Here is a 14,435-nt window from a genome sequence, read left to right as displayed (position 1 = left end):
CTTGTGGATAAGTAGTTGAACTGTATCTAGAACATTTTAAAATTCTAATATATTGTGGTGGTGATAAAAAGAGAATACTTGGTACTGACCCACGTATCACCACCACCAAGTCTTTTTGGATATACTTTAAGCCAACTTAACAAACACTTATCCCACTTTGTATTCTTTATAAAAACTTGCTCATTTAATAGAAATGATTATATAAAATTGTTTACACACGTATAAAAACTAGGAACACGTATGCAGGTAAGCAGTCAAAATACATGCTTTCTGTCAGAAAAGTTAACACTTCTGTGAATAGACTGGATGACTTCCTTTTAGTTTGGATGTCTGGGTCGGACTCACAAGATGCTGGGGTTGGCGTTTGGTGCTTGACATTAGGCTCTGGCAAAGCACTAATAAAAAGAACCCCAAAGCTGACTGTGTACACAAATGGGCTTTCTATAAGTTCATTACACTTCCTTTTCCAAGTCAGGAAAACTCAACAGTGGTAGCTACTGTGGTCTGTCCTTGAAGATTCTGAGCAGTGCAAATGTAATATCCTGCATCAATGGTCTCAAAGTCTTCCACTGTAATGACGCTCTGGGAGAGTCTCGTGGTGTGTCCCAGTCCTCTGTGGATCAGCCTCCAAGTGTCTTGGATCGTCACAGGCCTTTCATCCTGTTTAACGACACCCACACAGACTGAAGCACGAGGGACAAGCTGCTGTAAACAGCTCCCACTCACCCAACACTGTTGAGTGTTCCTTTCAAAGAGCAAAGCACATGCTTATAAAAGACTTTAGTATGCATAGCTCATAAGCTGTGGAAGCTTCTACACTGGAATCATTTTAGGCTGCGTTTTTTCCAAACAGAGCCTTGAATTTCATTACGCTGTTTGGCGCTGTCTTTCTGCCCTTTTCTTCTATAAGTTTTTACTTAATCTAAAATGTATGCTTTTAGAACTCCAAGAAAGTGGAACTGGCATTAAGCACAAGCAAGGACAAAATTTTCCACTGGCCTTGTTCTTCACATTGCCCATTTTCTTTTCCTAAGTGGTTCTTATCTACAGAATAGAAAGTCAGTAGCCTGAAAAAGCACCCACTGTAAATGACTAGGAGCTCCCAATTGCTCAGATTTGGGAGAGGGAGAACTATGATTAGGTCAATGTGCCTTAGGACTCCAGTGGGAGAAAAACTGTACCAAGGATGGGTAAGATAATGTACTAGATGACATGACCCCTATTTCTAGAAAGTGAGACGGTCACTTTTGAGACGTTCAGCCAACTCCGGTGATAAGAACATAGTATTACTCAGTGAATACCTTTTCTCATAAAATACCAAATAGCAATGTAGGAGCGGGGGAAAAAAAAAAAAACCAGAAAAAACACCTCTATTGAAAACCATCTATGTCCTGTAAGTATGACCAACACTTTTGATAATCAAGTACCTGGTACCAGGACACTGGAAAACACCATTCCCAGGGACAGTTATTTTCTACCAATCACAGCCCGTAGGCCAGAAGGATGTCAGCTACTGAATGTGTCTTGTGGAGGCCAAATCTCTTCTGGCAACAAAGGGATTATTCCGTGCTGGTAGCAGAGCTGTTATTTTAGCAAACAAAACATGCACAAGGGCTAAATATGCTGCAATTGCTTTTATGAGAAGTCTACTTTAAAATTATCTCTGGCCTCACAGAACCTTTTCGGCATGGTCTATTTCTATGCTCACTTGGATGTCTGCTTACAGCAGCTTGCCATGGGCACAGCTTCTATAGAGAACACTCTAGCTAAGTGAAACACAGCGGTAGAAAGAAGCAGCAGGAAGAGCCCTGTGAGCTGTCTTAGTCCCCAGCATTTCTGACTTTGTCTCACAGAGGTCCTTGAAGAGGACTACCAGAGAAACTGGCTACCAGAGAAACTGGGAAGAGACCACAGGGAGAAGGAAACTTCTAGCTGAACTTTCTAACAATTTTGACCAAACACAAAGTTTCCTGGACAGAACTCGGGTGAGGGACTGAAGCAGTAGTGCAGACATAGCACAGAAACTGTGGCAGGTAGCAGGTGTGGAACCTGAAAGCCCTATTTGCTTTCTTAGCCGGGAGGCTGGTAGCCTGGGGCAGGTTCTCAACCCTGCTCATCCACTGCCTAGAAACAAACTCTGTTCTGTTGGCTGAAACAGAGGGAGTGAGACCAGCCCTTTGGGCTACATGGGAGCTGGGTGAGGCCTGTAACTGCTGGCTTTGTCCCACTTCCCTGGCGACCTCCACGACACAGCAGAGCAGCCCTAATCCCCTGGGGAACATAAATCCATTGGCCTGAGAACCACACCCCCATTCCCAACAGCAGCTATATAGCAAGACCCGCCCAAGGAGAGTGTCTGAGCTCAGACACGCCTACCCTGCCGCCACCTAATGGTCTTTTTCTACCCACCCTGGTAGCCAAAGACAATGGACATAATCTCTTGGAAGCTCTAGGGCCCTGCCCACCACCTGATCCTCCCTATACTGCTGCAGCTAATGTTCTCTTTAAAATGCCGCCTCCTGGCAGGAGACCAACCAACACAAAACTAGTGCAATAAACAAAACTACACCTAAGGACCCTCAGAGAGTTCATCCATTTCACTCCCCTGCCACCTCCATTAGAGCAGGTGCTGGTATCCATGGCTGAGAGACCTGAGACATCATAGGACTCTGTGCAGGCACTACCCAGTACCAGCCCAGAGCCCAGTAACTCTGCTGGGTGACTAGATACAGAAGAGAAATAACAATCACTGCAGTTTGGCTCATAGGAAGCCACACACATAGGGCAATGGGGAGAGCACTACATCAAGAGCACCCCATGGGCAGCAGCCCCTGAACCCCAGATCTTCCCTCTACCATAGTCTACCAAATGAGGAGGAACCAGTAAAACAATTCTGGTAATATTTCAAAACAAGTTTCTTTAACACCCCAGAAGATCACACTAGCTCACCAGCAATTGATCCAAACCAAAAAGAAATCCCTGAATTGCCAGAAAAAGAATTCAGAAGGTCAGTTACTAAGCTAGTCAAGGAGGCATCAGAGAAAGGTGAACTCCAATTTAATTAAATCAAAAAAGACACAGGGTATGAAGGGAAAAATCTTCAGTGAAATAGATAGCAAAAACAGAAATTTCTGGAAATGAAGGACACACTTAGAGAAATGCAAAATACACTGGAAAGTCTCAGCAATAGAAGTGAACAAGCAGAAGAAATAATTTCAGAACTCGAACATCGGATTTTTGAATTAACCCAATCAAACAAAGACAAAGAAAAAAGAATTTAAAAGAATGAACAAAGTCTCCAAGAAGCTTGGGATTATATTAAACAACCAAACCTAAGACTAATTGGTGTTCCTGAAGAAGAGAAATCTAAAAGTTTGGAAGACATATTTGAGGGAATAAACAAAGAAAACTTCCCCAGCCTTGCTAGAGAGCTAGACATCTGAATACAAGAAGCTTAAAGAACATCTGGGAAATTCATCACAAAAAGATCATCCTAGGCACATAGTCATCAGGTTATCTAAAGTCAAGACAAAGGAAAGAATCTTAAGAGCTGTAAGGCAAAAGCACCAGGTAACCTATAAAGGAAAACATACCAGATTAACAGCAGATTCCTCAGCAGAAACCCTACAAGCTAGAAGAAATTGAGGCCCTACCTTCAGCCTCCTTAAACAAAAGAATTATCAGCCAAGAATTTTGTGTCCAGTGAAACTAAGCTTCATAAATCAAGGAGAGATACAGTCTTTTTCAGACAAACAAATGCTGAGAGAATTCACCACTACCAACCCGGCACTACAGGAAATGCAAAAGGAGCTCTAAATATTGAAACAGATCCTTCAAATACACCAGAAGAGAACCTCCTTAAAGCATAAATCTCACAGGACCTATAAAACAAAAGCACAATAAATAAAAAGAAAAACAAAAACCAATGTATTCAGGCAACAAATAGCACAATGAATACAATAATACCTCACATCTCAATACTAATGTTGAATGTAAATGCCCTAAATGCTCCACTTAAAAGATAGAGAATGGCACAATGGATAAGAAGTCACCAACCAAGTATCTGCTGTTTTGAAGAGACTCACCTAACAAATAGGACTCATATAAATCTATGGTAAAGGGGTGGAAAAAGGTATTCCATTAAAAGGGACACCAAGGTGAGCAGGAGTAGCTATTCTTTTTGTTTGTTTTGTCTTTTTGAGACAGAGTCTCACTCTGCTGCCCAGGCTGTAGTGCAATGGCGCAATCTCAGCTCACTGCAACCTCCACCTCCCAGGTTCAAGCGATTCTTGTGCCTCAGCCTCCCAAGCAGCTGGGATTACAGGTGAAGGCCTGTCTTATAGAGGAGTAGCTGTTCTTATATCAGACAGAACAAACTTTAAAGAAACAGAAGTTAAAAAAGACAAAGAGGGACATTATGTAATGATAAAAGGACTTGTCCAACAGGAAAATACCACAGTCATATATATATGTATATACATATACACACACGTACATATATATGTGTGTGTGTATGTATCTACATGTATATATACATACACACACACACACACATATATGCACATAACACCAGAGCTCCCAAATTTATAAAACAATTACTGTTAGACCTAAGAAATGAGATAGACTGCAACACAATAATAGTGGGGAACTTCAATACTCCACTGTCAGCAATAGATAGGTAATCAAGACAGAACATCAACAAAGAAACAATGGATTTAAAGTATAACCTAGAACAAATGGACTTAAGGGCTTTTCACAGAACATTCGACCCAACATCTCCAGAATATACATCATCTATTTATCAGCACATGAAACATTCTCCAAGACACACCATATCATAAGCCACAAAACAAGTCTCAATAAATTTAAGAAAACTCAAATTATACCAAGTACTCTCTCAGACCACAGTGGAATAAAATTGGAATTCTATTCCAAAAAGAACCCTGAAAACATACAAACACATGGAAATCAAATAATCTGCTCCTCAATGATCACTGGGTCAAGAATGAAATCACAATGTAAGTTAAAAAATTATTTGAACTGAATGAAAACAGTAGCACAACCCGTCAAAACCTCTGGTATACAGCAAAGGCAGTGCTAGGAGGAAAGTTCATAGCATTAAATGACTACATCAAAAAGTCTGAAAGAGCACAAATAGACAATCTAAGGTCACACCTCAAGGACTGGAAAAACCACAACAAACCAAACCCAAACATAGCAGAAGAAAAGAGATAAAGATCAGAGCAGAACTGAATGAAATTCAAACAAACAAAAAATACAAAAGATAACAGAAACAAATGGTTCTTTGAAAAGATAAATAAAACTAACTAATGAAATTAACCAAGAAAATCCAAATAAGCTCAATTAGAAATGAAACGAGATATTACAACCAATACCACAGAAATACAAAAGATCTTTCATATGAACACCTTTGCACACTCAAGCTAGAAAACCTAGAGGAAATGGATAAATTCCTGGAATTATAAAACCCTCCTAGATAAAACCAGGAAGAAACAGAAACTCTGAACAGATCAATAACAAGCAGTGAGATTGAAATGGCAATTTAAAAAATTGCCAACAAAAATAAGCCCAGGACCAGATGGATTCACAAATGAATTCTATCAGACATTCAAAGAACTGGTATCAATTCTATCAACACTATTTCACAAGATAGAGAAAGAAGGAATCCTCCCTAAATCATTCTGTGAAGCCAGTATCACCCTAATACCAAAACCAGGAAAGGACATAACAAAAAAGAGAAAACTATAGACCAACATATTTGATGAATATAGAGGCAAAAATCCATAACAAAATACTACCTAACCAAATCCAACAGCATATCAAAAACATAGTCCACCATGATCAAATGGGTTTCATACTGGAGTGGTTTAACATACACAAATCATTAATGTGATACACCACAGAGAATTAAAAACAAAAATCACATGATCATCTCAACAGACACGGAAAAAGCATTTGACAAAATCCAGCATCCCTTTATGATTAAACCCTCAGCAAAATTGGCATAGAAGGGACATACCTTAAGGTAATGAAAACCATCTATACTGAATGGAGAAAAGTTGAAAGCATTTCCCCTGAGAACTGCAGCAAGACAAGGATGCCCACTTTTATTTAACATAGTACTGGAAGTCCTAGCCAGAGCAGTCAGACAAGAAGAAGAAATAAAGGCATCCAAATCGATAAAGAGAAGTCAAACTGTCACTGTTTGCTGATGATATAATCATACACCTAGAAAACCCTAAAGACCCCTCCAAAAAGCTGCTAGAACTGATAAATGAATTTAGCAAAGTTTCAGGATACAAAATTAATGTAAACAAATCGGTAGCTCTGCTATCCACCAACAACGACCAAGCTTAGAATCAAATCAATAACTCAACCCCTTCTATAATAGCTGCAAAAAAAAAAGAAAAAGAAAAAGAAACCTCAGGAATACACCTAACCAAGGAGGTGAAAGACTACAAACTAGGAGTCTTTGAGTCTTTGTAGGAAAACTACAAAACACTGCTGAAAGAAAGCATGGATGACACAAGTGGAAACACATCGCATGCTCATGGATGGGTAGAATCAATATTGTGAAAAAGACCAATATTGTGAAATGACCATACTGCTAAAAGCAATCTACAAATTCAATGCAATTCCCACCAAAATACCACCACTATTCTTCACAGAACTAGAAAAAACAATCCTAAAATTCATATGGAACCAAAAAAGAGTCCGCATAGCCAAAACAAGACTAAGCGAAAAGAACAAATCTAGAGGCATCACATTACCTGACTTCAAACTACACTATAAGGCCATAGTCACCCAAACAGCATGGTACTGGTATAAAAATAGCACAAATAGACCAGTGGAACAGAATAGATAACCCAGAAATGAAACTAAATACTTACAATTGATCTTTGACAAAGCAACAAAAACATAAAATGGGGAAAGGACACCCTATTCAACAAATGGTGCTGGGATAATTATCAAGCCAAATGTAGATGAATAAAACTGAATCCTTATCTTTCACCTTATACAAAAATCAACTCAAGATGGATCAAATACTTAAATCTAAGACCTGAAGCCATAAAAATTCTAGAAGATAACATTGGAGAAACCTTCTAGACATTAGCTTAGGCAAAGAGTTCATGACCAAGAACCAAAAAACAAACGCAACAAAAACAAAGACAGATGGGGCTTAATTAAACTAAAAAGCTTCTGCACAGCAAAAGAAATAATCAGCAGAATAAACAGACAACTCATGGATTGGGGTAAAATTTTTGCAATCTAATACATCTGACAAAGGACTAACACCCAGAATCTAGAAGGAACTCAAACAAATCAGCAAGAAAATAACAATCCCATCAAAAATTTGGCTAAGGATGTAAATAGACAATTCTCAAAAGATATACCAAAGTCCAACAAACATATGAAAAACTGCTCAACATCACTAATGATTAAGGAAATGCAAATCAAAACTATGATGTGATACCACCTTACTCCTGCAAGAATGGCCATAATTTAAAAATCAAAAAACAGCAGATGTTGGCATGGATGTGGTGAAAACGGAACACTTTTACACTGCTGGTGGGAATGTAAACTAGTACAACCACTATGGAAAACTGTGGAGATTCCTTAAAGAACTAAAAGTAGAACTACTATTTGATCCAGCAATGTCACTACTGGGTACCTACCCAGAGAAAAAGAAGTTATTATATGAAAAAGATACTTGTACACACGTTTATAGCAGTACAATTCACAAGTGCAAAAAATGGAACCAGCTCAAATGCCCATCAATCAGTAAGTGGATAAAGAAAATGTAGTATATATACCATGGAATACTACTGTGCCATAAAAAAGAATGAAATAATGGCATTTGCAGGAACCTGGATGGAATTGGAGACCATCATTCTAATTGAAGTAACTCACAAATGGAAAACCAAATATGGTACGTCCTCACTGTTAAATGTGAGCTAAGCTATGAGGATGCAAAGACATAAGAATGACACAATTAACTTTGGAGACTTGGGGGAAAGGGTGGGAAGGGGGCTGAGAGATAAAAGCCTATACACTGGGTATAGTGTACACTGCTCAGGTGATGGATACACCAAAATCTCAGAAATCATCTAAAGAACTTATTCATGTAGCCCAACACCTACTGTTCTCAAAAACCTACTGAAATAAAAAAAAATGACAAAACATATTAAAAACAAGAACACTCTGAAGGACCCCAGGAGGAGGTTAGATTCTACTTGACCCAGAAGATGGGACTGAAGATTGAGGTGGGGGCAGGAATAAAGACTGAGATCCTTCATTTCCCTTTCCTCCCAGTGTCCTTTTATTTTTTAAAAAACTTTTATTTAGGTTCAGGGGTATATGTGCAAGTTTGTTATAGAGATAAACTCATGTCATGAAATGAAAGATCATTTCCTCACCCAGGTATTAATATTCAGCCTAGTACCCCTTAGTTATTTTGCCTGATCCTCTCTCCCCTCCCACCCTTTACCCCCAGGTAGGCCCCAGTGTGCGTTGTTCCCTTCTTGTCCATGTATTCTCATCATTTAGCTCCCACTTATAAGTGAGAACATGTGGTATTTGTTTTTCTGTCTCTGTGTTAGTTTGCTAAGAATAATGGTCTCCAGCTCCATTCGTGTTCCCTGCAAAGGACACGATCTCACTCTTTTTCGTGGCTGCATAGTATTCTGTGGTGTATATGTACTACATTTTCTTTATGCAGTCTACCACTGAAGGGCATTTAGGTTGATTCCATGTCTTTGGTATTGTGAACGGCACTGCAATGAGCATTACTGTCCCTTCTTAGTTAAGGATTTAAAAAAAAAAAAACCCTGATATGAAGAGGGTACACTGAGCAAATTGACTATTGAAACTCAAATCTTTCATTTCCTGTCCTTAAAAATATATATTTTTAAATATACTGAAACATCTTCAAAGAAAACAAACAAGCCTTGGCCCCCAACAAAGTCCCACATGTTTCTTGCACTTCTTAAGCTATGGCATGTAGCACTGGGTGGGGACAAAGCTGTGAATTAAAACGGATGGCTGAGATGCAGTGCTGAGATGCAGTGCTGAGATGCAGTGCTGAGATGCACTGCTGAGATGCAGGTATGGCACTTACCTTCTGCCCTGGGAAGATCCACGTGAACTCCACCTCCACGTCGGGCTCCCCCAGGACAGTGCAGAGCACACTGACGTTGTCCCCGCTTTTCACTTTGTTTGAAGAGGCCAAGATGGTTGTTGAGGGAGGGCCACTGGGAACTGGAAGCAAGCAGGAGACAGGGAGAGTGAGACCCTGAGCGTAACCTCAAAACCAAACCTACACATGCATTCTTTTCTATGGAGACAGATGGACTTCACTGTCTTTCTCACAACTTCCTGACCGGAGCCAGGACGGTGTGAGCCCACCACTTGGGGCTTCCTTTGAAGCCACCTTTACCTGTTGACCTTGGTGGTCTGGAATGCGATTGGCACCAGGACTCCCAAGACAGCCTCCAAACCTGTGATTAGGGGAGGAGGCTCAGAGGTCCATCAGAGGTCATGTGAAGAGAATAAAGAGCTGAGGGGGAACAAGTCCTTAGGGAAGAAGCAGGTAGGAAGTACTGGGTGGTGGCGTCCACGGGGGTGGCAGGGAGCAGATAAGTGTGTGACTGTCTATCCACACAAGAGGAGGAGAAAATCTAAATATGCAGATGTGAAAGATGTTTGGGCACAACTGCTACCTGGGTTTGCAGTGCCTTTGACTCATCACGTTTCAGAAACAAATTTCTTCATTTATGGGGAATTCACTCAACAAGCTATTTATTTAGAAATAGTGTCTCTACACTTCCCAAAAGAAGACATTTTTGCAGCCAACAGACCCATGAAAAAATGCTCATCATCACTGGCCACCAGAGAAATGCAAATCAAAACCACAATGAGATACCATCTCACACCATTTAGAATGGTGATCATTAAAAAGTCAGGAAACAACAGGTGCTGGAGAGGATGTGGAGAAATAGGAACACTTTTACACTGTTGGTGGGACTGTAAACTAGTTCAACCATTGTGGAAGACAGTGTGGTGATTCCTCAAGGATCTAGAACTGAAATACTATTTGACCCAGCCATCCCATTACTGGGTATATACTGAAAGGATTATAAATCATGCTACTCTAAACACACATGCACACATATGTTTATTGCGGCACTATTCACAACAGCAAAGACTTGGAACCAACCCAAATGTCCATCAATGACAGACTGGTTAAAGAAAATGTGGCACATATACACCATGCAATATTATGCAGCCATAAAAAAGGATGAGTTCATGTCCTTTGTAGGGACGTGGATGAAGCTGGAAACCATCATTCTCAGCAAACTATCGCAAGGACAGAAAACCAAACACCGCATGTTCTCACTCATAGGTGGGAAGTGAACAATGAAAACACTTGGACACAGGGTGGGGAACATCACACACCAGGGCCTGTCGTGGGGTGGGGGGTGGGAAGGGATAGCATTAGGAGATATACCTAATGTAAATGACGAGTTAATGGGTGCAACACACCAACATATCACATGTATACATATGTAAAAAACCTGCGCATTGTGCACATGTACCCTAGAACTTAAAGTATAATAATAATTTAAAAAAAAAAAAAAAAAGAAAGAAAGACATGGGGTCTGTCACCCAGGCTGGAGTGCAGTGGCATGATCTCGGCTCACTGCGAGCTCTGCCTCCCAGGTTCACACCATTCTCCTGCCTCAGCCTCCCAAGTAGCTGGGAATACAGGAATCTGCCAACAGTGGTGCAACCTTAGCTCTCTGCAGCCTCGAACTCCTGCATCCTGGAGGAAAGCTCAAGCCATCCTCCCATCTTAGCCTTCTGAGTAGGTAGGATTACAGGTATGAGCCACCACACCTGGCTAATTTTTCAATTTTTTTGGTCTGTGTTGCCCAGGCTGATCTCCAACTCATAGCCTCAAGCAATTCTCATGCCCTGGCCTCCGATAGTGCTGGGATTACAGGTGTGTCAATGAGCAATTTTGATGGTAGCCTTGAGCAAGGTTGTGTGCTAGCAGGTAGGCCTAGACCAGGGAGGGAGATGGACCTGATCTCTGAGCCCCTGGAACCTGTATTCTAGCGGAGGGGCCACACACTGAGTGAGTTATTATATGGTTAGTTTAAAGTGCCCTGTTAAAAGCTATGAAGCAGAAGCCCAATGTACTCCAAAAGGCCAGAATAGAACAGTCTGAGAGCCAGGAAGGGCTTCCTTGAGGAAGTGCTGTTTGAACTAAAATCTCGAGACTGAGCTTCAAAGACATGAACAGGAGAAGCAGGGAGGCACCAGCAGGCTGGGAATGCTCATGGGCGTGGCCCTGGGTGAGAGGTGGTGGCGGAGTGAGGAGGGCTGGGGAGCGGAGGGGAGGGAGGAGTGAGACCTGGATGGAGAGGAGGACAGAGGTGAGTCCATGCGAGGCCATTCAGGCCACACAGAGGATTTGGACTTTGGTTCTGGGAGAAGTGGGAACCTACTAAATGGTTTAATTAAAATCAGGGGCCAGGCGCAATGGCTCACTCCTGTAATCCCACTTTGGGAGGCCGAGGTGGGCAAATCACCTGAGGTCAGGAGTTCGAGACCAGCCTGGCCAACATGGTGAAACCCCATCTCAACTAAAAATACAAAATTAGCTGGGCATGCTGGCGCATGCCTGTAATCCCAGATACTGAGAGTGAGACAGGAAAATCGCTTGAGCCCAGGTGGTGGAGGGTGCAGTGAGCCGAGATCACACCACTGCACTCCAGTCTGGGCAACAGAGCAAGATTTTGTCTTAAAAAAAAAAAAAAAAAAATCAACTACAGTGTGGAAAATAGAGTGGAGAAAGAAAAGGTGGACATGGGGAGATGGATGAGAAGGCATTCACGTAAGACCAGGGCACAGACAATGCTAGCTTGATCCCTTTTCTGCAGTGAGGATGGAGAGAAACAGTAAGATTTGAAAGTGATTTAATGAAAAAAGTACAAAGGATTGGGAGGAGAAGGCAGATGAGCTTGACTTCCAGCCACAGGCCTGTCTCCTGGATGAAGGTAGTGCCGTCACCAAAGCAGAGGAGGAGCAAGAACCAGTCCAGGGAGGATGACGCCAAGTCCAGAGATGGCACACAGAGGATGGAGGGCCCCAAAGCATCTCAGTGCACGCTTGAGGTGCATGGCAGACACATGGATCTGGTGCTTCCAGATCTGGCCACTTCCACCCACTTGGGAGTTACCAGTGTACACATGTGAAGCAGGCCCAGGGAGAGAACAAGGAGTGGGAAAGAAGGGTGACTGGGGGAGCAGCAGCATTTCCAAGTTGATAGAGTGCTAAGAGCTGAGCAAGAAGAGTGAGAAAGCTGTCGGGGAGGTGGGGGAAGCTGGGAAAAATGGGGCCAGGGCAGAGGCCGTTCCATGCGGGGGAGGTGGAATCCAGTGGGACGGGGACAGATTTTAACGGCATGGGGGTCCCCGAGTACCTTGGCAACAGCCATTTCGGTGGAAGTCAAGGGAGAAGGCCAGATGGGAGTGGGCAGAGCAGTGGGTGGGAGGAAAGGAAGTGGAGATGGGACATGGAGAGCTCTTTCATTCAGGGACTTGGTTCTAGTGGGGAAGAGCGGGGGGCTCAGCGCAGCACGCGGGGAGGTGAAGCAGGGCCGTGAGAGGGATTTGGTAACAGGGCGTGAGGGGCATGGCCTGCTGAATAAGCACCATGGCCGAGAACACGAGGCATGACAGAGCCCACATTTTAATTTCAGAGAGCAGCTCACTCTTGGGGCCACTGATCCCTGGACAGGGCTGCCTGAGAAGCTCCACTGCAGGGGACGGACCGTGCCCACACACACCACTTGCCCCTGGTCAAGGTGAGAGTTCTCGGAGAGACTAAAGTCACCTATGAGAGACCACAGTGCCTAAAGAGAAACTATTTCCCATCCTCCCTTGCAAAGCTGGCAAGGGGGAGCTTCACTCCAGAAAGGTGAGGGAGGGGCCTCAGAGAACTGCTTGTCAAGGAAGGTGAGGGGTGCTGTGGTGTTCTGCAACAGAACCGCTCCTAGCCTGCCCCTATGCCATCAGCCCGGGGCAAAAGAGCCCTGGACAAGATGGCAGGGTGGGGGACTTCCAGAAGGAAAGAGGGCCTAGACTGTGTCTCCACAGTATGTTCTGGTGGCCACCTGCTCTGGAGTCAGGTGATCAGATGGACACAGAGACGTCAGGACTCCAGGCTCTCTCAGTCATGCTGCACCTAACAGCAAAGAAGTTCATACAAGCAGAGGCAGCCTCCAGCTGAGGGTCCAGGAGGAGGCGAGGCTGCATGGGACAGGGCCTAGGACACCAAAGGGGCTTGTGACAGGCGAGTCCCTATCACCTGTGACAAAGCACTGGAGTCACTATCTGTTCCCATCAGGCTCACAGACAGCAAGCCAGGTCAGCATTTATTACCAGGGGCAGCCAGCTCTTGGGCTTTGACCTCTGCCTCTTACTTCCCCTAACCTGGTGTCCCAGCAGGGAGGGGAGGGGAGCAGAGGGGACTGTGGCCTCTGACTCAGAGCTGCTGGACTCACCATGGAGCCTGCATGTGGAAGGAAGAGCAGAAAGCAGGCTTGGATCAATTGTCGGGACTGAAGATTTTAAACAAACGGCCTTAGAAACCAGAATGAGGCTGTCTTACTCACCCAGCGAGCCTGTTGGATGTCAAAGGGAAACTCGACACGACTAACAGATCTCCCTACCCTCAGGAAAAGGGGAATTCAACACAGTGGAATGGCTGGCAGTTACCAGGGAAAAACGTATTTCATGTATAAACGCCCTGAAATGAAACTCCTCACTAAAATGGCCACATTAAAAGAAGTAGTTCCAATTTCAATTGGGAGACTGATCATGTTTCAGATCTCTCAAGAGAAAGAGAGTAAGGCCAGTTGGAAGAGAATGAGGTGGGAATATGAGGACTCCTAAGTGTTCTGTGCACATTGGGGAAAGCAGGAGAAAGATGGAACAAAATGCAGAGGATGTCAGGCAGGGTGGACAAGAGCTGGGGGATTCGTGGCCATGCCCTCTACCCACCCATGGGAGTGTCCCAACAGCTCTTAACTCTGGCTACAGGTACGAGGAGAAGGTTAGCTGTGTTCATCCAGGATGGTTCTTTCCTGGACAGGAGAGGGGAGCACAGAGATGAGGGCATGCAGGGCGTGGGTAGCGAGTAGAGATATGGTGGGAGCCAGGATCTAAGCCTCGTGGGTGGGGAAGGCAGAAAGCCCTGGGGAACAGCGGGTGCAGGTGAGGATTGCGGTTGAGGGAGTCATTAAACACAGAATCCTGGGAAAGTACAAGCCTGTGTCACTAGAGCTGGGGTCGGCCCCGGTGGCTGCTGTCACAGCAGTTCTGGTTGACATGTTCACATTGTGAAGA

The 14,435-nt window shown here is 43.5% G+C and overlaps 1 protein-coding gene across 1 annotated transcript in view; it reads right to left on the bottom strand.

The window, feature by feature from the left end:
* Positions 1 to 142: 142 nt before the first annotated feature.
* PDGFRL (platelet derived growth factor receptor like) overlaps positions 143 to 14,435 on the bottom strand; it is a 68,498-nt gene continuing 54,205 nt past the window's right edge. Inside the window, exons 6-7 of the mRNA XM_023216620.1 lie at positions 9,140 to 9,279; positions 143 to 660 (exon numbers count right to left, since the gene is read on the bottom strand). Of these exons, the coding sequence (XP_023072388.1) occupies positions 472 to 660; positions 9,140 to 9,279 (329 nt within the window). The 3' untranslated portion in view covers positions 143 to 471. The remainder of the gene's footprint in view (positions 661 to 9,139; positions 9,280 to 14,435) is intronic.

This window comes from Piliocolobus tephrosceles, chromosome 7 (genome assembly GCF_002776525.5).
Source record: "Piliocolobus tephrosceles isolate RC106 chromosome 7, ASM277652v3, whole genome shotgun sequence".
NCBI lineage: Eukaryota > Metazoa > Chordata > Mammalia > Primates > Cercopithecidae > Piliocolobus > Piliocolobus tephrosceles.
This window is presented reverse-complemented; position numbering and strand designations above follow the sequence as displayed.